Source organism: Mugil cephalus, chromosome 20 (genome assembly GCF_022458985.1).
Source record: "Mugil cephalus isolate CIBA_MC_2020 chromosome 20, CIBA_Mcephalus_1.1, whole genome shotgun sequence".
NCBI classification, from domain to species: Eukaryota; Metazoa; Chordata; class Actinopteri; order Mugiliformes; family Mugilidae; genus Mugil; species Mugil cephalus.
This window is the reverse complement of record NC_061789.1, coordinates 3,316,296-3,340,272: the sequence shown is the minus strand read 5'-3', so window position 1 is coordinate 3,340,272 and position 23,977 is coordinate 3,316,296. Positions and strand designations below refer to the sequence as shown.

Sequence of the window (23,977 nt, the reverse complement as noted above, 5' to 3'; positions counted from 1 at the left end):
ACTTTATAACGTTACAGAACAGGTTTCCCGTCATTAAAAGCTTTTATCACACAATGAAAAAAATTAATAGCGGCTTCATACTTCATATTAACAGTGGATTATCTTGTACATGAAAATAGGTCACCATTAGTCACAACCCCCCAGAGAATCACTTCTTATTGCTGCTCTATCTTTTTTTTTTTTTTTTTTTTTAGCATCTTTCAGCTCATTGTTTTGGTTTTACAGCTTGAAAAGTCTCACTCTGTCCAGAATTAAACAGCAACTTAATGGCAAACCTTAGCAGCTGAAGGAGGAAAATATTTTCCTCTGGAGTTGGTCGAGATAAAGCGGCGACCTCCGGGGATGAGTGGAGTCGAGCTAAGCTATCTTCAGTTCTAAGGGAAGCTGAGGTTTAAATAAGAAACTCTGTGGGTATAACCCATCAGAAACGTCTTCTCAATAAAAAATAGTAAAAAACTCTAGAATCCAGCTGCCTTTTTTAAAAGCACAGGTTGATATCAAGCTTGAAACATCTGGGGCTGAACTCACAAGTGCCAATAATTGCAGTTCCACGTATGTCCACTAGATGCTGGCTCCAAACGTGAGTCAATCCTGACGAGGGTTCAATATACATCTTCATACTGAGAAAAAAAAAAAAAAATCCAACTAAATATCAGAAATGAATATGTTTGCAGCCTGATGAAACAACAGTTTCTCCATTTTTGGCAAATTTATGTACCTCACCTGTATTAATTATATGAAAGTTTAGATGATTCTTTCCTTCCTTGTAGGAACATTTGTGCATAAATGGAACTGTTAAGGCTCTTTTAAGGTACAGCGCGATACAGACAGCATTATTACACCCAAAAGCTTATATAGCTATAGATATATGTTTGCTTGTTTTGTAGTTTAACCCTTTAACGTCCCTCTGGGTAGTAGAAACAGCAGCAGCTTTTTGAACCAATCAGAGCTCTGTACACGAGTTGTGTTTGAGTAAATGTTGTTAGAAAGCTAATTTACTGCGTATTTCATTGATAAAAGTCATTACAGGCAAATTAGCGTAACGCAACAACTTCTTTATTTATTTTTTTTAACTGTACCACTTAGAGTGATTCTGACTTTTGTGATACAAACTCCAGAGTCTTGGCTTTAAAAAGAGACCGACACCATGAACGATCTTATCTTCAAAATGTTCATGAACAGCGTTTAATTTACTTTGTGTACTTTGTGTGATAAGATGTTAGAAACAGGATGTGACATCATAGTGACTCTAGCTCCTCCCCCATCCTCCTCGTAATGCATCATTTTCACCAGTGGGAGGAGTCAGAGACGCGTCGTCCATTTTTTTCTACAGTCTCTGCTCTTTACTCTAACGTCCAGGTTTTAATTAGAAGAAGCTGCTTCACTGACACAAACGTCCGAGTCCATTTGGGCAGAAAGCAGCTCAGCCTCCTCGTTTCCTTCCCTTTCCTCCTTGTGAAGGTCAAACTCAAGTCAACAAACCCTCGAATCCAATCTGCTCGTGAGCCCCTGAGACGAGTCCAGAACACACGATACAAAGGTCACCAAACACAGAGTAACACACAGTAACACAACCTCTTCTATGAGGCAGAAATGACCCCACGCTCCTGTGAAGAGGACTCTACCGGCTACACAAACACACACAAACAAACACAAGAAAGACACACAAAAAAAGATAAAAAAAGAAAAAGAAAAGGGGGGGACACTTGATTTTCTTCCACCTCGAGAGGCAGGTGCCCTGAAGGTTCACCACAGAGACGGCACTTTGAAGCTGATGGAGAGAGATGGAGGAGGGGGGAGGAACTGGGCCGAATAGAGAGACAGAGAGAATTAATACAAAAGGAGAAACTGGCAGCGGGAAGAGAGAGTGATGGATAAAAAGGACGGAGAGGAGGAGGAGACTCTGCACACGGCTCTGTAATACACATGACCTTTAAACAGACACTGTCCCCGTCCATCCTTCACATCCTGCACATCCTTCCACTTCATCTGTTTCTGCTTAGTGTTGTTTGGAATATTCACTCTGCAAGTTTCCCTTCCTATTATAAAAGATATATGAAAAAAAAAAACGAGAAATGTGTTTAATTAAAAGTTTAACATCTCGTCTTAGTCTCCGTTCTCAGTGAGCGCTACATTTCAGGCTATAATAGATTTATCAATACTTACTACACTCATCCCGTCATAGATATATGCTGATCCACCAGGGAGCTGCTAAAAGGCGCCCACCATCCTAACGAGGGTTCCCGGAGGAACCCATGTAAGGACAGAGGAAGACTCCACGGGGACCGTTTCATTCCTCACAGAGATAACAGCTTCGACCGCTAAATTAAACTCATCGGAATTCACTCACACACTTAGTGCAAGAGGCGCTAATGGTGCCGGCTAATTGAAGCAGAACGTCAGGCTCGCAGCTCAATTTAAACTTTTGCTCAGGTCAGCAGAATCTGCAGGACGTCCATAAATAAATCATGCAACAGCACCACCTCCCTGTTACCTGTCCACACCCGATCAGAAACCAGCATTTCTCCTCAAAACTAAACAAACCTTATTGTCCTTTTATTTGGTTTAATGCATAGACTGTATATAAATATGGACAATGTGTCCCCACTTCCTTTCATTGGCCAAACTGATGCTATTTTCCCCGCGTTGACTGTTTATACTGTGGACAAATCCATCGTGACGTCACCCACTGGATTCTGAACCTCAAAAATGAAGTGGAAGTGGGCGGAGCCTGCAGTCGCCATGTTGGATGCACTTTCCTCGACGTTGATCTGGTGACTTTGAAGCCAGAGAGTTGGAGCCACACCTCCTCCAGACTCAGTCAAGTTTTTGTTTAATTAATATTACACTCTGCTCTATCTCCACTAGATACAAGGAAATGTTGGATTATACCCTGTACTTATTTATTATTATATGTTTTTGTTTGTTTGTTTTTGTTTTTACAACTCTCACGGTCTTATGGGACACGGCATTCCGGAGTGGTTGGCATGGCAACTGGTGATCCATTATGTCACATCCTGTTTCTCCAGCTTCAAATAATGAACTAAAACAAAACTTATCCAAAAAAATGACAACATTCATCAACATTAACTACATAAAATGACTGAAACCATCTTTGAAAAAACTCTTGGATGTGTTTTAGTTCTGCTCAAGTCCCGCCCACAAACATGAAGGGGGTGGAGCTTATGACCTATACTGCAGCCAGTCACCAGGGGGAGCTCTACTAGCTTTGGCATCAGCTGTTGACCATTTTATTCGTTATAAACTGATGCATCAGTGTCGCAAAACTGTCAACTTTACCATTAATTTACCATTTAAAACGTTGTCTTTTGACTTTACTTAATTTGTCTTTCTGTTTCCTTATATATTATTCAGAAAAAGAATGAGTCCAATTATCTTCCTGTTGTTCCCAAACACCCACCGCTATCATCCTCCTGCTGTTCACAAATAAACACAACAATCAAAATAATAAGCTACATAATTTATCTACTTTAAATGTGAACACCAGCCTAGATGTTCGATAATAACCCAGCAGCATCGTGAATAATACAGGCTGAACAGACTGAATGCTGAATGTAAAAAAGTTTTACAATTGTTGCTTAAAATTCTTCAATAAAGCTGCTTTAAAGAAATGATGTATTAGCTGTATGGGCCATTTAAAGTAAATGTGTCCTGTAATTGCAGTTATTACAATTTAATTTCTTTATATATATATATTTTTTTTTTTTTTCAGTGAATCATTTGGCAAAACATCAGAAAGTAATTAGTTAATGTTCAGTTTGAGCCAGAAACGATCTCACTCTGCCTACTGGTGTTTTTGTGGTGTAACGTGGTGGTGAAAACTGACTCAGCGCCAGCAAAGCATTATATAATTTTTAATAACTGTTTTGTAGAAATTGGATCTCACTTTGACTGTAAAGATGTATTTTTTAGTAATTTTTCTTTTATTGAAAGAGTGAAATTATATTTACCATCATTAGAAAAACGGCCAAAGGAGATTGAATGTTTATTATTTATTATTAGGAACTGTACTTTATGGTTTCTGGTAGGATTTGGGCGTAAATATATATATAAATATAATATATATATATAAATATGAAAACTAGCTAAAACGCCCACCAGTTAGTTTGTGTAATGAAGTTGTGACTGATTCTCCTCCTGCAAAGATCCACACAGCTCATTGAGATTTACTCTGTCCTAAAATCTGACTCCTTTAGCTGTGAAATACTCACTCTCAGTCCTTTACTTTGTTTTTTTTTGTCGTTGGCTGCTGAGCTGCTGGCGTTGGCCGGATTATTTACTGAAAGCAGCTGCAGGCCGAAAACGCCGGCGCTGCTGACAGTAAAACCAACAAACCCTCAGCTCTGCCTCGTCCTGGTCGTCCTGCTCAGCTGTGAAACTCTGCAGCTGAGGGCGAAGGAGAATGAGATTAGAGTGCGCACACAAACACGAACACAAGCAGAGCTGTGCAACACAAACGGTCGGGGGGGTCTGGTTGTTACATAGCAACCGCTAATAAACATCAGCGTTAAGATGGAGGCGACGATAATGAGACCGAGAGGGAGAGGAGAGGAGAGGAGGGGGGAGCAACTGGATGCTGGTTCTTCGAGTGTTGCTTTGCTCACAGTTGAGTTTTAGAGTGTGTTTGCAAAGCTCCCGCACATGCACACGAGACTGAAAACATCTTTCTACACATGAGTGTGTTTGTGTGTTTGCTCCGGGATCACGGACGCTGAGCTGAGCGGCTGCGTCGTCGTCTAATTCCAGTCAAACACAACAGTGGATGTGGATTTACAGCGATGGATCTCCACATCTTTTTAGAGAGCGTGTCTTTATTATGTCGACATCCACAGAGAGGAGTGTGTTTACTGTATCGTACAGTGTACCGTCAGCCACAACATTATGACCACCTTCCTAACAGTTGTGACTCATCAGGGAATGGACATGGGCCTTCTGAGGGTGTGGTTAGTGGGGGCTTTGGCGTCTTATGGGTCGATCTAGTGAATTTGGAGGCCAGGTCAACATGTTTTTGTTGTAGTTGTTCCTAAACTGTTTTTCTGAGTGTGTGTCAGGCTGCATCCTGCCGAGTGTCATTGCTATGGGGTGGGGTTGCCTGGTCAGGTCTAGGTGGATGTTACATGTCTAAATAAACGAATGAATGCCTGGTCCAGGTCGTCTTCTGTGTCACCTTCTTGAAGATTAAGCCCCACAGACTTTCAGCTGCAAAAGAAGTCAGGTTTTTGGACGTTTATATGCAAATGAAAACAAAAAAAACCGAATTACTGCCTTAATCCGACTTTGACTAGACAATTTAAGTGCACGTAAACACGTTACTCGGACTAATATCAGAGTTCTCCTTATCCGACTAACACACCCAGATAATGAGATTAGAAATCGATTTTCTACAACATGTATACACCTAATTGGAGTTAAACTAGACAACGCTGTGCTGGTGTTATGACCCCGGAACAAAAACATCCAAGAAAACCGGTCACAGAAGAAGAAGAAGGTAAACAGAGTCGGTAGAAGAACCACCTGATGGATAGCGCCATCTTATCTGCACCGTAAGTAGCACACACATTATGTATTTATGTATGTATTTATGAGATTAAACAGTAGATCAACTGGAAAGGGAGTCGTATTAACCCACTGAAAAGACACATATCGCCACCTAGTGTGGAGGAGGAGGACATGTTCCTGTCAGTAATTAGATTTTCTCCGCTACATGGGACAAGGACCACGTTCAGAAAGTTGAATTTTGAGCATAGCTCCATTAAGCTGTGCATGTAAACTCACTTATTTCTGAACTGTCTCTGGTTGGACCCTATTTACGGTCCCTAGGCTAAGCTAAGCTAGGCTAAGCTAACTGTTTGCAGGTCCCAGAATGAGACGTATGAAAGAATTCGACCTCCGTCCACGATGCTGCGCTACATGAAATCCTCTTTTTCTTTCTCTTCTCTGTTTTATTTCCAGGGTCTGGTCCGTTGCACCTGTTCTCACTTCGCTTTCGTTCGCCTCCAAATCGAGTCGGTTGCACTGAATACCAATAGAAAGATTCTGCAGTTTGCTCTTGTGTGAACTGACCTTTACCTTTTTCTCTACCTTCACTCTTTCCTCTGACGCTGCAGCTTCTTTCCTCCTTTTCTTTTTTTTTTAACATTTTCTTTCTCTGTAATATTTATCCCTGCTCATGTGAACTCCCCCTCCATCTGTCTCCATCCCTCAATCCCTGTGGTTAAATTTTACACCTGTCTCTTTCCTTTCATCTCTTCCTCTACTTCCTTCCCATTTCCACCTCACATTTCCTCTTATTTTTGCTTGTCATCGTTTCTTTCATTCCTTTGTCTCTTCGTGCAGAGGTGAGCGGAGGTGGTTGTACTATCAGTATGCAGAGTCATGCCGCTGTGGCTCCCCCTCGTTCATTGATTGAACCAGCGGCTAAATTTAGACCCTGTTCAGGCTCAGCATCTTTTCCAGGATGGATGGACGTAGGGGATAGACCCGCGGCGGTGAGCTAGCGCCGCAAAGACCAGCGGCACAAACACAGGATACACACTGTAAACCAGTGCTGCAGAGTGAAGGAGGAATAACATGCTCCGACCATTTTACACATTCATGACAGACAGCTGCTCAGCAAAATATTTATGGGACACACTCTGACAGATTTACAGGGGAGGTGTTCTTTCCTGGACGTAATCGCTGGAGGCTTTAAAACAACACGACAAACCGTCACTGTTCAACAACACGCTGCGTAAACACAGAGCGTTCCCACAGACGCACACGAGGAAGAGGAAGGCGTGAAGACGAATGTAGAGTCAGCTTTAACCCAGACAGACAGACAGACAGACAAACAGACAGAGAGACAGACAGACAAACAGACAGAGAGACAGACAGACAGAGAGACAGTCAGACAGACAGAGCAGAGAACAACGCCCTCCTGATCCAGAGGATTTCACACAGATTAAATTCAAGACTGCAGTTCAGACAATCACTCGTCATTATACCACAGGATGTGTTCGTACGTCTCAGAGGGCGTTTAAAATAATGAAAGTCACACTTTTATTGTGACTCGAGCTGAAAAGAAATACGAACTAAAGTGGTTTCATGATAACCATGTTGATCAGGTTGGAATAAATCTTTCTGAGCATGTTTGCTCCATGTGGGGTGAACACAGAAACAAGGAGGTAAAAAAAACAAGTGTTTGAAAAGATGAACCAGGCTGGAATCTGTGTGGACAGTAACACTGGAGACATCTGTGGAAATACATGCGTCTAATCTGTAGAGATTTTCAATCTGCCGAGGCTCCATGTGTCGTCTCTCACTGATCGGCCTCCACCACCATTTAGGTCGTTAGTGCTGCTATGGAAATAAAATCTAATTAAACTGATAGATTTAGGTTTTTTTTTCCATAAAACTGTAGTTATGCAAAAACAACTGTTTTCATAAACAAGTATTTTTGCTTTACAATTTTTCTACTTGTCACCAGAAACAGAAGCTCAGAACATAAAGAAGTGAGCGCCCTCTGCAAAATAACTTTCATGAGATCTGTGTGTGTGATTATTAGTAAATAAATAAATAAATAAAAAGAACCACCTCAGTGGTTTTGAGGCCGGCTGTGTGGTTTTATTTGATCTGATATGATCTGTGATGCGGAGCCAAAACTTAAGTGCTCTGAATGTTCATCCTGCTCCTGTTGTGGGTGCGTTGTGTGTCTGCACTGACAGCGAAAACCATTTAGCTAATTCCAGGCTGGCTCGACTCCTCTGTGGCAACACGGTGCGCAACAATACGAGCAGGGCCCTGCCAGTAATAACGCATTAGCATATTGAACTGAGGAGATAAAGCTGTCACTCACACGGAGTCTTTCTCCTGCTATATATCACTGTATATTATACTTCACACATACAACTAAATGGAGAATAATTTTATTTAATCTCTCTGCAGCTCCTGCTCCATTTATGTGCTAAAATATGAAACTAAAGCTTTAAATATATCACATTATTATTGACTTTCAGCTGTGACGTCCTGGATCTGAGTTGTTTTTTATGCTTTTCCTCTAAATAAATTCACACGTTGAACCTCACAGATGTGTGTATGTGATGTGCAGCTTAATACAATTAATAATTCAAACCCGTCTGGAAAGGGTGAGAATAAGTAGTCACCATGAAATTCAAACACGGCGCGTTTGAAAAGACTGATTGCAAAAGATGAACCGCCAGAGGCAACACGCTAACCACCCCCACCTCCACCACCCTCCACCCCCCTCTCCATCCTCCTCCACCTCCTCCCCTCTCCCTCCTCCTCCTCATCCATCCATCCGCGCTTCCCTTCTCTCTGCCGCTGGATGCTGGATGGTGCGTTAGGAGCGCATGCAGGACGGCACCGGGGGCTTCCCTCCGTCTCTTTCTGTCTGATGGAGACGGGCTGACGACGCGCCAGGTCCGGCCGACACCTCCGGGATCCTCCGGGAAGGGCTCCTCGCTCCTTTCTGCTCCTGCTGTCGTAGAAAGCCGGAGGTGCCAGACTCCACAGAGAGAGAGAGAGAGAGAAAGGGGGAGACACGGCGAGGTAAACGAGGGGGGCTTTAATAACCTGTTGTTTGTCTGTTGTTGTTTTTTCATTTCAAGGATAAAACGCGGTGATCGCGGACTAAAAGAAACACAAATATGACATAAAAGCAACACGTGAACATGGTAAATGGTTCATTTGATCATTCACGTCTCATCCAATCATTTATCGTCATGATTTTGCTTTTTTCAACCTTTAATTAATTCTTCTTTTTTTTTTTTTTTTAATTTACGCATAAGGAAAAATGAATGGATTTTGTTCATTTTTTTGTGCATTTCCAAACCAAGAGCTTCATCTTTTCCATGCATGAACACACATCAAGTATTATGCTCATGTAAGTCAACAATAGAAACTGCAGCGTGATGACTGCAATTCAATTACGGTCTCTGGCTGGAGCCTTTTAATTTAAACGAGGGGAGGCCGAGAGCGCCGCCTCGAGTCTGGACACGGAAACTCTGCAGAGCTGCTCGGATCAGAGGAGGAGGAGGACCGGGATCATTATCAGGATTTCTCTTCTGTATATATATGTTTTTGTTTTTTTGTTTTTTTTTGGGGGGGGGGGGGTGGGGGAAAACATTGTATTTTAGCTTCCTCTGCTTTATTCAAACACCAGTTTCTCTGCAGGATGTTACAGAGTGTTTGCATCATCGGACCCAGGCGATTTTAAAATAGATTAAAAAAAAGAACAAAAAAAAACACGCAAAAACAATAAAGCAGTCGTGTTCACATCTGTCGGTCGTCCCGTATTGAAGTGAAACATATCTTTCGGGGCATCAGAGGTGAGCAGATAGGGCTGAATCCACGCAGGTGCGCACAATAGATGCGCCTTGGTGCTTTTTTTATGTGTGTGTTTGCACAGAGAATAATGTCAATACTCATTTATATTGATCCAGCTTGTAACAATAACGTTTAGCTCCACAGCTCCCCGGGCGAATGAAAACATGCTGCCCTGTTTCAGCCTGGAGAGGAGGATTTACTTCTATTTTTAGGTCATTTATATCAAATCCATTTGCTTTTTAAGCCTTGATTCAGGAAAAAAAAAAGCTGTGTGACAGGATCAATTTAGAGAAACTAGGAATAAAAATAATCTACTCTGACTATTGAGGTGTAATTCTACAATGCTTTTAACATTAAATAATAATAAATAAGCGTTTCAGCTGGAAGCTATTAGCTCAGACTTGACAAGTTTGATTCTGAAGTACAGAATCCGGAGGCCAGTCAATATGGAAACGGCTGCACCAAATCTACACAAGTCACCTCCTGATGAGTCCTCGATAAAACTGACCAGAACACATCCTGTTAGCTGGACTGTACTTGGTCAGACTTTGAATTTAAACAGTTGGTTGGACACAAAAACATAGATAAACATCACTACTACAGGAAATATTTGAGGGTAGGGAAGTTCTTCCAGGTTATCCTGAAGCTTTAACTACGGTCAAAATGAGCTTTGGGGATATATACTTTAGGGTTTAATGCTGCATTTGCTGAGTACGTTTACTTAACTGTTACCGTATTTAGGAAGAGGTAGGACTCACTAAGTAGAGCTACTATTAGCTTGGAGGCTAGGAAGCTGGGAAGAGCTAGGCCTGGCTAAGAAGGGCTACTTAGGAAAAACTACTGTTAGCTTTGAGGCTAGGAAGAGCTAAGAAGGGCAACTATTAGCTAGGAAGAGCTACTATTAGCTGGGATGCTAGGAAGATTGAAGAAGGGCTAGGATTAGCTAGGGGTTACTAAGAAGAATTATTATTAGCTTGGAAGCTAGGGAAAGCTAAGACACACTAGGAAGAGCTACTGTTAGCCGGGATGCTACGAAGCTAGGAAGAGCTAAGACACGCTAGGAAGAGCCACTGTTAGCTGGGATGCTACGAAGCTAGGAAGAGCTAAGACACGCTAGGAAGGGCTGCTGTTAGCTGCAACACTAGGAAGCTTAAAATAAAATGATAATCGAAATGTAAATACTGCATTTGCTGAACACATTAACTTAACTGTTACTGTTTTTAGGAAGAGGTGGGACTTACTAAAAAGGGCTACAATTCGCTTGGAGGCTAAGAAGGTAGTATGAGCTAAGGCATGCTAGGAAGGGCTACTGTTAGCCGGGATGCTATGAAGAAGAATAAGAACTAATATGCAAGAAAAACTATGTAAAATATGAAAAAAAAAATAAACGAATGAGTCCGTTAGTTAAAAGAGAGTCTGTTTAAAAATGTAAAATAAAAAAAGGTCCATTGTGTCGTCAGGTTTGCTGCTTTTTTGTAACTTAGAGCCTGAAAAAATAAACATATACAGAGACAAGCTGCTAATATCGCATCAGAGAATCTTGTTTTTGTGTTTGATAAATGACTAAAAACTGGTCATAAATAATTAAACTGACTTGTTGACTTCCTCTTTCTCCTACAGTATTAGCAGCGTGTGACTCTCTTGTTTAATATTCCTCTCACATATCATCACAAACAGCCTAACCCTGACTCTTTCTGTTTTTTTTTTTTATTGTCTCTCTCTGCAGATCCTCCATCATCTGAAGGTCTCCTCCGTCTCTTCCAGGGAGCGTCGCCGGGATTGTGTTCAACATGCTCGCTCCCAGGAGTGCGTAGCTTGTCTAGTCGAGAGGAAGAGGAGAAGAGTCTAGTGTGCGTTTGTCTTTTTGTTTTTTTTGTTTTTTTGTATCGGCGGTGCAGAGATGGGTTCGGTGGGCGCAGAGCGTCGTAGGCCCACGCCGGTCCAGACCCCCGAGGAGAGGGATGTGTGGAGGGATGGGGGGAGGTCTGGATGGAGGGATCCTGCAGGGAGGGAGGCCTGGAGGGAGGCGAGGGAGAGCGGCGTGGTGCAGAGCTACAGCTTCGACTCGTACCAGCTGGAGGAGGAGGAAATCGGTAAAGACGCCCCGGAGCGAGGAGTGCTGGCTCTGTCTGAGCCTGGTGAGCGAGTCTCTGCTTTTCTTACTACCTGTGTGAACTATTTATAAGAAGAGAGACGAGGAACGAGGAAAGGAAGCGGTAGAGGAATCAAAAAGGAATTTAAAAAAGGAAGCACAGGAAAAAAAAACAGATCTGGCAAGGACAAAAGTGTTAAGATACAGATGCAGAAAAGTGTGTGTCACTAGTTTGCTGTAAGTTTAGAATAAAATTTGTTAAATAGATGTTGTTTTTACATAATCTCTCGAGGTGAACTTCCTATTTAAGACAAATCAAACTGATGCCAAAGAACTACCTGCAACCGCTCCTGTGACTGGACCAAATAAATTACTACAACCATGTGTTTCCTCCCATTGGACAGACTGATGCCCGGGGATACGGGCGCTGCCATCTTGCAAATTTGGGAGTCCACACATCCACTACACTAAATGGTGTTTGGTTAAACCTACGAGCTAAGACACGCTAGGAATAACTACTATATTATATTGTCTTTAAGGCTAGGAAACCTAGAATAGCTAGGACTTACTTAGAAGGGCAACTATTAGCAAGGAAGAACTACTATTAGCTGGGATGCTAGGAAGCTACAGAGAGCTAAGACTAGCTAGGAAGCACTGCTATTAGCTGGGATGCTAGGAAGAGCTAAAACCAGCTGGGAAGTACTCCCATTACCTGGGATACTAGGAAGCTAAGAAGAGCTAACTAGCCAGGAAGAGCCATTGCCTGCTAAGAAAAGTTACTTTTATCTTGGATGCTAGGAAGGACTAAGACGTGCCAGGGAGAGCTATTATTAGCTGGAATGCTAGGGAGCACTAATATTAGCTGCAATGGTAGGAAGCTAATAAGAGCTAAGACTAGCTAGACACACTAATAAGAACTGATTTTAGCTGAGAAGCTTGAGAGCTAGTTAGAGCTAGGTCTTGCTAAGAAGAGTTATTATTAGCGTGAATGCTGGGAAGAGCTTCTATTAACTGTGATGCTATGAAAGCTAGGAAGAGCTAAGACACGCCAGGAAGAGCAACTGTTAACACTAGGAAGCTAGGAAGAGCTAAGGTACACTAAGAAGAACTGATATTAGCTGGGAGGCCAGGAAGCTAGTAAGGGGCTAGGACTTGCTAAGAAGGCCTACTGTTAGCTAGGAAGAACTGCTATTAGCCGGGAAGCTGGGAGGAGCTAAGACACACCAAGAAGAGCTATTATCATGGGAGGCTAGGAAGCTAGGACTTGCTATGAAGGGCTACTATTAGCTAGAAAGAACTACAATGAGCTGGGATGGAGCTAGAGAGAGCAAAGACTAACTAGGAAGAACAACTATTAGCAAGGATGCTACGATGTTGGGAAGAGGTAAGACATACTAAGAGGAGCTATTAGCTGGGAGGCCAGGAAGCTTGGAAGAGCTAGTGCTTGCTAAGAAGAACTACTATTAGCTAGGAAGAACTACTATTAGCTGCAATGCTAGGAACCTAGGAAGTGGTAAGACATACTAAGAAGAGCTATTAGCTGGGAGGCCAGGAAGCTTGGAAGAGCTAGGGCTTGCTAAGTAGCTAAGAAGGGCAACTATTAGCTAAGAAGAACTACTATTAGCTAAGAAGGGCTACTATTAGCCAGGAAGAACTACTATTAGCTGGACCGCTAGGAAACACAATTGAGACGGTTGTTGGACTTGAGGGAAAGTGAAGTGAGTGAGGTTAGTGACGGCGGTGGAGAACGGAGAGAATAGAGGCAGCGGCAGAGAGAGAGAAAACAGGAAACGTATGAAAAGAGAAGGAGGCCGGATCATTGTGTTGCCTGGTTACAAAGTCTGGACAAAGGCCCTCGATAATCGAATCTATATAGTGACCAAGGATGCACCACTCACAACCTCTTACTTCCTGCTGCTGCCTTCATACCTCACACAACGAATGGAAAATGGAAAATTAATGGAATATTTTGTGGTTCTACTAAGGGATATTTTTAAAGGAAATATTCTAGTAATAAAGTATGAGCATCTAAATGGAGCAGTTAATAGCAGGCTTACCGGATTAGGAACGGATTATGAACTGTTGCATAAAGAACCTGGATATCACACTTATTCTTCTTTTTTCTTTTTTTTTTTAACCCATAAAACTGAATCAGCTGTAAATCACCAAATAAATGAAAAATTCCTCTGAAGCTACTTTGATGCCAAGTTCATGATCAGCGATTCTTCAGATCAATGTTTCACTGAGACAAGGAGGAGGGGGGGGGGGCTAAGTCGTGCACTGCGTCAGACTTGCTGCAGCCTCCCTCGGCCTGATTAGTCCCACTCAGTATCCAAGAGTCCTCATCCAGATGTTTTTAAATCAACATGACTCCCCACCTGGTTTGTTCGTGATTAATTCTCCAACCCCTCGACTCCCCTCTTAGACTTTGAGGAGCCGATCCCCGACGACCGTTACCATGGCATCTACTTTGCGATGCTGTTGGCTGGAGTGGGCTTCCTGCTTCCTTACAACAGCTTCATCACAGATGTCGACTACCTGCACCACAAGTTCAAAGGTAAAAAAAAAAGATCAGCCACAACATTATGACCACGGACAAGAGAAGTAAATAACATTTAAACCGTCGTGTGATAATCCAATGTTCTTCTGGGGAAACTTTTGGACCTGGTATTTATTCATGTGGATGTTACTTAGACATGTAGCACCCACTTAGACCAGACCGATCTGATCAAGTATCTGTGGGATGATCCACAGTGGCCCCTCCCCTTAAAGCCCCCCCCCCCCCCACTCAATAGAAGTCGAAGTAGCTTATTTCTCGCTTCTCGTACTGACATCATTTTGTTCTTGACACATCAACCAGTCAGAATTTTCTTCTCGTGGGAATCTGGTTACTATTCTGTGATTGGTCAAAAATGGGAAGTGGGCGTGGCTAATGCAGAAGCGTGGAGGCTAGCAGCCGGTTAGCTTTCAGATGTTAATATTCGAAGTATGTCCACTAATCTCTCCTGGGTAGAGACTGCATGACAAAAAACAACATTTGGAAATATTCGGAAAATTATCTCCATCTCCCACAATGCTTAGCACTTGTGACGCATCCTGCAGTGGGAGGGGCCTATGAGGACACCCCTGGAGTTCAGGAATTGAGCTTCTCTTAAAGAATAAATAGCTTAGTTCTTGTTTGCAGCCCTAGAAGAGAGAACAAATATTTAACAATCTCAACAACATCCTGCACAATACTAGGAAGGTGGTCATAATGTTATGCCTCATCAGTGTATGTAATACACTCCCATACAAGTGGTGACTCTGGTTTGTGTGTTTCAGGGACGTCCATAGTGTTCGACATGAGTCTGACGTACATCTTGGTGGCTCTACTGGCCGTCATCCTCAACAACGTGTTGGTGGAGAGACTCAGCATGCACACCAGGATCACAGTGGGTGAGTCAGAGACCTCTCTACGCACAGTCCACAAAAAAATAAATAAAATGTTCTCCTTACGGTTGTTAATTCACCTTGAAAGCTTAAACAAACTTTGTTGTGAATTTACAAGGGGCTGTCTGTTAAGCTCATTTCAAAACACTGTTGAATAATAAATGAACATCTGTAGCACTTGAAACAGGTTTGATTAGAAAAGCAGCGGCAGGTAAATCTCTCAGGCTGTTTTAAATCTGTCTGTGGCAACGTTCCCACACTAGTGCACCGCTAACGACGCATTTAACATCAACCGGCAATGACTGTTTGTTCCAGAAATATCAGCAATGGAGACATGTTTGAAAAAGTTACCAATGTAACTTGGTTTCTAGGAGGCTAAGAAGATGTTTTTTTCTTTTAGTTGTTTAGCTCCTTCACGTCTTCTCTGTGTAAATTACTCTCAAACTGTAGAAAACTTAACATTAAATATTAAAGCTCTTAAACCTAACAAATATATATATTTAAAAAAAAACATCTTTGAGCAAAAAAGGAGAAACAGTTCTTTAAAAATGCATGTCCCTGTGGAGGAGTTTGATATTTCAGCCTGAAATAACTCTGGTTCCCTGAGGAAGCGTCTTCTGAAGCGTGTTGAGTTAATAAACTCTGGATCGTAGCTCAGACGGTGGAAGCTGTCTCTTCATGTCGGCTCCCGTCAAATCCGAGTCCAGACCTGGAACCTGGATCAGTGATGCATGTACCCCCCCCCCTCCATTCCCCTCTATCTGTCTGCAGGTTACATCTTAGCTCTGGGTCCGCTGGTTTTTGTCAGCGTGTTCGACGTCTGGCTGGAAAAGTTCAGCACCAGGCAGGCGTACATCATCAACCTGGTGGCCGTGGGAGTGGTGGCCTTCGGATGCACAGGTACTAATAATAATAATAAAAATGTATATATTTATTTAAAGCTGGATGAAGTGATTGCGTTACAGAATATTACTTCCTGTTTCATTGATATACAACGACTTGAATGACCGAGAACCTTCCCAAACATTTAATTAGTTCAGGATGTTGTGTCTCTAAATAAATCTCAGCGTGTTGGACGGTTGATAACCACGTCCTCCTCCCTCCCCAGTGCAGCAGTCCAGTTTCTATGGTTACATGGGGATGCTGCCCAAGAGGTACACGCAGGGGGTGATGACTGGAGAGAGTAAGTACGCTCGCAAAGATAAAAAAACCTTCCACGTCCGCGTCCTTGCGGCCGATGCTTAAACCTCCGATGTTCCAGGTACGGCCGGCGTCATCATCTCCCTGTCGCGCATCTTCACCAAGCTGCTGATCACCGACGAGAAGAAGAACACGCTCATCTTCTTCCTGGTGTCCATCAGCATGGAGATGCTCTGCTTCCTGCTCCACCTGCTGGTGCGACGCTCCCGCTTCGTACGCTACTACACCAGCCACGCCCAGGGAAAGGGTCCGGGCAAATGTCACGACCCCCGGGACAACGGGACGGGATACAGGGTCCACCACGACGTCACGTCAGAGGAAGTAAGATTTGTAAGTTTATGGATGGTTTCTCGGCCACGTACGACCGCGATGCTTTAAGTGGGCGTTGATAAATACATTTCAATCCAATTTTGATTAACACCAATCAGGCATAACATTATGACCATGAGAATGGACATGGGCCTTCTGAGGGTGTCCTCTGGAGTCTGGGGACTCTGTGGAGTTTAGGATGTAGTGAATTTGGAGGCCAAGTCAGCACCTTGTGCTGTTGTTTTTTGAGTTGAAAGTGTCATTGCCATAGAGCTCTGGGTATCACATGATTTTTTTGCTGACGCCACCATATTGACAGGAAGATGAACGTCAGAGTTTCCTGCACTTTAACCAAATACAAAATGTACCGGTACAAGGCAAATCTCAACAGGTTGCTTATCACAGAATATTATCATGCCTCAGGTTTGTTGACTGAAAGCACAGAAGAGCCTGGACGGGTCCAGATGGACGCAGTCAGGCTCCAGTTTTGGGAGTTTGTCGACTAAAAACAGAGTCTCTTTGTTGTAACGGCAACATAATGTAACGAGCTAGTCTCTGTTACATGCCAACCTTTTATGATGTTGACACAGTTTAAATGAATGTCTAGAAATGTGTTTCTTTTATTATTATTATTGTCACAAGATGATTTAAATGCTATTTACTTCCCCAGTCAGTGGTCATAATGTTGTGGCAGTGTCACTCCTTAGTGGTAGCATCCAATGATCATTATTAGGTTTAAAGGTTTCCAGCTTTCAAACTCACTCATTATTCTCAGAGAACAGTTTGATGTGATGAATTCGGATCAATGACTGTAAGTAAACCTCTGAGAATAAACCCTGATACTTCCCCCACCGTGCTTTACCAGCCGCCGGGAGGTTCTTACTCATTCATTAATCCCCAGTTTAGAAAAGCTTAGAAAAATGTTTAATTACAAGGATTATTCCTGGTGTATATCACACGCAGGTCAAATATGTGAAATTCTTTAATCTCATTCTGATTGGAAATGCCTCAGTTGTTACCACCTGGAGCCAGACTCCAATAAACTAATGCCACTTATAGAAATGTTTTGTTTAGATGCTTTTCTAAAGAAACATTTTGAGCTCAAACTCTCAGTCACGAATGTTGCATTCAATTCATCTTATTTCTGATGTCTGTGTGGAGAATCTCTTGTCTAAGTCACTTGTTTTAAAAAAAATCACTTATTTGAGTCATCACGCTGCTTTCTCGCTGGAGGAGGAGTAATTAATTGCTCGGGTTGAGGTTTGCAAGAAGAATGAAAATGGAGAGTCAGGTTGTTAAGAGACAAAAAAGGAGAAGGGACAAAGAGGCGTCCTGGAAGGAGGAAGAGTTTTCGGGACAGAAGAGGAGGTTAATCCACTTTGTAGTCGTGCATGAAGCAGCACTTTGCAGCCCGAAGCCGTGGAGCTAATTTCCTCATCGCTGTGTGTGTGTGTTTAACTGTGTTTTCAGAGACTTTCAAAGGAACATGCAGCGCCTCAGGCTGTCGTCTTTTAACGCATGCAGTGTTTCTGTTTGTGCACCATCACATTACACACGAGACATGAGACGACGACGACGACGATGATGGAAATCCCCTCGTGTTTTCATTTTTCGTGTTTTTTTCTGCGTCCGGAGGCTGATTTCTGGCAGCTCTTTGTTCCGGTTGCCGAGGGAAACGACTGCTCCATATATTATGGGATAATCAAGGATAGTGGTGCCTTCTGGCGAGGAGCCCCTCTCTAATCAACTAATGGATCTGTGTGTGTGTGTGTGTTTGTAAGGAAGTATAGCAGGGGTTGTGTCTATAATGTGTGCATGTGTGTGTCCCAGCGGTTAATTTGCAGTCCAGTCCGACATCATTACGTCAACCTGCAGCCATCTCACAGCCGCTGCCATAATAAAAAGCTGATGTCATGTTTCCAGGAACCCCTAAGTGATGAGAAAACGGAAAAAATAAAGGTCAAATCATCGAGTTAGACGTGTTTTTTACACTCGATAAGTCGACTGTTTTCAGAATGAACCGTTAACATCCTCGAGGAAGATATAAATACACACATTTCTGCTTAAAAAATTATTTAAAACATCAGCTTATTCCTGGAAATAGCACAAGAGAGCCCAAGCAAAGAAAGGAAACAGAAATATAATACTTACTATTATCAGTGAGCAAAAGTAAGTGGCTTTCTAAGGAATGGTGCCTCAGAAAGCTCCTTTTTCCGCGTCGTCCTCTTCACGGCCTACGTCACTATGACATCGCAAACTTAGCTGGAGGCAAAACAGAGGGAAGATTGAGGTGAAAACCGTCAGTCAAACATGTTGCTGTATTTTTGGGAGGCAAAACACTAACTTGAAGTTTTATTGCATACCAGCCGCTGCCAGTCGTAGATGATTTGGGTTTTTAAAAGAAAACACTGGAGTGAGACAATCATCAACAACAGCTTGATGCTAATGCTAACCGCTAGCCAATCCAATGTTATAACATTGCGTAATGTTGTATGTTTCCGGGGTGTCCAAGCATTTACTACGTTACCCTCCACAGTGGTTCCACTTACTTCTTATAATCTTTGTTGGAGAGGCTCCACTTGATAAAGACAGACCAGACTTTGTCCCCTCTGTGTCCTTTGGTCAAATCGTCCATCCAGTGAGTGAGAGTGTAGGGGTCGGTGACTATAGTCCCATCAGTCAGAGTCAACGTTTTAAAATAACACTCACGGTCTTGGGGAGTAAGTGTATTAGTATATTCTTTAAAATATACATTTTCCTCGTCCACTCCTGCCAAAACAGTCCATTAAAATATGCTAACCCACGTTTACAAGCTGTACTGTTTGAGTTTTTGCCTCCAGCTAAGCCCCGCCCCTCAAAATACGTTACACTTTAGCTAAATGTTTTATTTTCTGTATATTTCATGTAAATTGGACATTAAACATTTTTTGTAAATTTAACTTTGACCTCATTTCTATTTTATTTTATTCTTATGTCTATGTCTCGTTCATATATGTTTTTTTCTTATCTCGTGACTCCTCGGACAAATTAATTTCCCTGCGGGCGTTAATAAAATGATTTTGAATCTTGCCTTCCACAAACACATGTTGTTTAGATCAGACTGGGACCTGATTTATTTTAAAAGTAAGACTCTAGTTTGACCCCAAGAACAAATAAATTAAACCTAAAGTCCTGTGTCTTCCAGGGAAACGGTGGGACCACACTACCCTCCACAGAAGAAGGTGCTGAGGACTTTGTTGGTGGCACCTATGTGAGATTTGACGCCCCGAAAGCCAAAATAAGGAAGAGCTGGCCCGGTGTCCGCGGTATGATCTCCAATCCTCACCACTCAGCCTAAGATTTCAAGTCTAAATCCCCTGGTGATTGTGGTTTATAACCGTCTGTGTGTGTGTTTTCTCTGACCAGACATGATCTTGCATCGTTACGTGGTGTCCCGTGTCATCTGGGCCTACATGTTGTCCATAGCCGTGACCTACAGCATCACCCTGTGTCTGTTCCCTGGACTGGAGTCTGAGATTAAAAACCGCACCTTAGGAGAATGGCTGCCCATCCTCATCATGGCCACCTTCAACATGTCCGACTTTGTTGGCAAGGTGAGCTGCGAGTCTTTTAATTATAGGTGCAAGGATTGTTTCTTTTATGTTTAACTTTTACTGTATCTCTACCTCCTCAGATTCTGGCAGCGCTGCCGTACGACTGGTCTGGAGGACGCCTGCTCTTCTTCTCCTGCCTCCGGGTGGTTTTCATCCCGCTGTTTGTCATGTGCGTCTACCCGTCCAGTTCGCCCACCCTGTCCCACCCGGCCTGGCCCTGTCTCTTCTCCCTCCTCATGGGAGTCACCAACGGATACTTTGGGTCGGTGCCGATGATCCAGGCCGCCGGCAAAGTGCCGCCTGAGCAGAGGGAGCTGGCAGGTGAGTGTTACTGACACTAAACTGTTGGAAAGTATTGTAGCCCAGACGTGATGGAAAACAAAACCCAGAGAAACTTTTGCAGGATCCAGATTTATTTTTTTAGAGTTTGTGGAAAACTTTGCAAGACCATTAGGGGTGGGTGACACTGGGAGTTTTTGCATCGATCCGATACCAAACAAATACCGTTGGTACCGATACTAATACAGATTTTTCTTCAAATGTCACGATCATTGAATAACTTCGTAATTTTCCCTTTAGTTAGTTGATTGTGATCAAATACAGGACAAATACTTGGGCAAATTAACCTATTTTTCTTAACTAATTACAATATAAAACAACTTAACAGTATAAAATTTGAATAATTCCCCTTTAACTGCACATAATTGCTTTAGAAAAAGTCATTAGTGCAAAATAAAAAAGGAACAATGTAAAAAAATATAAATAACAATGTAAAGCAGACAAACTTGGAGAGAAGCTGCGTGAACTCTGTGAGGAAACCGTAACAAAGTATCGATCTCATCACGCTAGTATCATTCCGATACCGATATTGGCCTTGGTATCGATATATTTAGATTGATACAAGAAATATTGTCGGCTCTCAAGAAACTTCTGCATTATCTTGTGAAACTACAGAAGAGAATTAGGACCACTGGGGAAAAAAATGTAGTTAGAGTGAATGAATTCTTATTTTTTCTTATTCTGACTTTTTTCTCAGAATCAGATCTTTGTTTTTTTTCCCCCAGTGGCCCTAATACTTCTCTATTTAAAAACTGTTTTCACATCCTGAAACCTCGAGAAACTTTCACAAAATCTCAAAACTTTTGTGAGATCATGGGAATTTTTTAGGGGTGAGATCCTAAGACGGTTTAGAGAGAAAACCCAGGTACCTTTCGCAAATTCCGATGAAACTTTTTCAAGATCTCAACAAACTATTACGAGATCTTGGGATTTTTTTTTTAGAGAGATTCTGAGAAACTTCTTTTAAGCATCTCAGGAATCTTTCACAAGATCTTAAGAAACTTTAGACAAACCCTTGGTTCTTTTGGAAGATTGATTCTAACTGCATTTGCTGAAAGTTTAAATAAATAACTGTTACCCTCTCCCATTGTTAAATACTCTATTGTGCATAATTGCTTGAATTAGGGATTATTCCTTTGAAACTGCAAACGTTGGGGCTCTGTAGTAAAGGAACCAATACGTTCCTCAGTAAGATGGAAAAGTAACTCTATATTTATGCGTAAACATTTTGAAATTCCAGTTTGAAAACTTAACTGCAGATGCAAAATCATTGTATATAACCAAAGGAGATAAATACTTCTACTCTTCACGCCAACACTGCATCTGGATTTTCTGAACATGTTTGCTGTGTTTCCGTCTGCCCTAGAAATGCACAAAACCTAAATATCGCAATAACAAACTGGTAATGGAGACGCCTGCATTTCTAAAAGCCTCTCAGATAAATAAAGCTAAAACATTTTTACGCTCTCATGAGGTGTTTTTTCAGACGTATCAATATCCGTATCCCGTCATTTGAGACCCAGCGTCCTCATATGAGGACATTAAGTTTTAGATTTGTTGCAGCTTATTCCTGCTTCATTCAACTAATAAGCAAGTACGTTGGGATTTCATTATTTGCAATTCTGTCTTTGCATGAATTTTCCAGAAGGTCACTTTTCACGTAAGACTTCAGAAGCCTCACACTCCGACTAGTCTCCCCGGAGTGTAATTTATTCAGTGCCGCCCTTCCCTCAGGATGAGGTTTTTATTCTCCGTCTCCCTCCAGGGAACACGATGACAGTCTCCTACATGACGGGTTTGATGGTCGGCTCTGCTGTGGCGTACGCGGCGTACAGCTTCACCGCTCCGACAACGGGAACACGCTTCATCGTACACGCACCCGTCAACGCCACAGGATACTGAACTTAAAAACACATGTACAGGTACTGAACGAGCAGCGCGGCCGGTCGGTGCCGCCGTTGCAACGTTTGAGTCCAGCTGCAGGGAAGGAAAAGACACACACACACACACAAAAAATAAAATAATTTCTTTGTTCGCTCGGTCGTTCTGCAGCCTGGTGACCTTCAGATGTCGACTGTGATGAACTCACCTGGAGCTGCAGAACATGAGCTGTGCATCCGACATAAGCCCTCTGAGAATCACCCGGTGAAATGACTGTCTGAATATGTGTGAACAGATTGTCTGACATTTGTACAGTGTAAAGTCAAGAGAGGTTTTACTGCAGAGAGCGAAACAGATCGAAGTTTTACAGGAGTTAGATCAAATATGTGACATTTCATTTTTTCTCAGAAGTAGGGAGATAATAAGACTGGTATTTCTTAGAGAGTGTGTTTCATTATATCTCTGACTAAAACTCAACTTTAGTGTCCGGCCCCAACAATGACAGTCCCTGGAAATCAATTTTAATAACTTTGAAGACTCGTCCTGCTCAGGCTGCTGGAGCTGACCAATCAGGGAAGAGTGGGCTTTTCATTTAGCACTCGGCTGTTTCATGGAGACTTTAAGTGAAAAATGTAGGTTGATTATTATTACGGGAAGATTTTAAACACTTGTAAACAAAGTTTCTGTGACCTCAAATCCAAAGACATTCCTCTGACCCTTGATAACACTGTGTTAGCAACTACAACGTACTAGCTATCCTAGCTACTACTACAACGTACTAGCTATCCTAGCTACTACTGCAATGTACTAGCTATCCTAGCTACTACTACAACATACTAGCTATCCTAGCTACTACTGCAATGTACTAGCTATCCTAGCTACTACTACAACATACTAGCTATCCTAGCTACTACTGCAATATACTAGCTATCCTAGCTACTACTACGATATACATTAAAAAATACTACCTGTCCTAGCTACTACCACATCTTAGGAGCTATCCTAGTTACTACTACAACATACTAGCTCTTGTAGCTAGTAGCCTACTACAATACACACTAAAAAATACTAGCTATCCTAGCTACTATCACAATATACTAGCTATCCTAGCTACTACTACAATGTACTAGCTCTCGTAGCTAGTACTACAGTATACACTAAAGAATAATAGCGACCCTAGCTACTACTACAACATACTAGCTATCCTAGCTACTACAATATACTAGCTATCCTAGCTACTACTACGATGTACTAACTCTCGTAGCTAGTACTACAGTCTACACTAAAGAATGATAGCAATCCTAGCTATTTCTACAATATACATTACAAAATACTACCTGTCCTAGCTACTACTACATCAGAGTAGCTATCCGAGCTATTACTAGTACAACGTAGTAGCTCTTGTAGTTATATACACTAAAAATACTAGCTATCCTAGCTCCTACTTCAATGTACTAGCTCTCGTAGTTAGTACTGCAATATGCATTACAAAGTACTACCCGTCCTAGCTACTACAAGAAAATATTAGCTATCCTAGCTACTACTACAATGTACTAGCTCTCATAGCTAGTAGTACACTATACATTAAAAAATACTAGCTATCCTAGCTACTACTACAATGCACTATTTGTCTGTAAAGTTCAGTTACATTTCTGCTTCGGAGTTAAGGACAGGTGATAAAAAATGTTGTAATATTTTACAGAATCAGACGGAATTATTTATGTACACATATATATATTTACATATATAAATATATATATTTATTTTGACACGTATGTAGCATGCTCAG

General features: G+C 42.1%; 1 protein-coding gene across 2 annotated transcripts; it reads left to right on the top strand.

Moving 5' to 3' along the window:
• The first annotated feature begins 8,308 nt into the window (after nucleotides 1–8,308).
• On the top strand, nucleotides 8,309–23,605 carry slc29a4a (solute carrier family 29 member 4a). Of its 2 annotated transcripts, none has more exons than XM_047572938.1 (11): nucleotides 8,309–8,568; nucleotides 11,072–11,483; nucleotides 13,863–13,994; nucleotides 14,759–14,872; nucleotides 15,638–15,766; nucleotides 15,975–16,049; nucleotides 16,128–16,387; nucleotides 19,560–19,680; nucleotides 19,781–19,968; nucleotides 20,049–20,289; nucleotides 22,073–23,605. In XM_047572938.1, exons 2-11 carry the CDS (start codon nucleotides 11,246–11,248, stop codon nucleotides 22,207–22,209), a joined length of 1,635 nt encoding a protein of 544 aa, XP_047428894.1. In that variant the 5' UTR covers nucleotides 8,309–8,568; nucleotides 11,072–11,245; the 3' UTR covers nucleotides 22,210–23,605. The 2 variants fall into 2 exon arrangements, with proteins under 2 accessions (XP_047428894.1, XP_047428893.1); XM_047572937.1 differs by having other exon boundaries at nucleotides 16,128–16,396.
• Nucleotides 23,606–23,977: the final 372 nt, after the last annotated feature.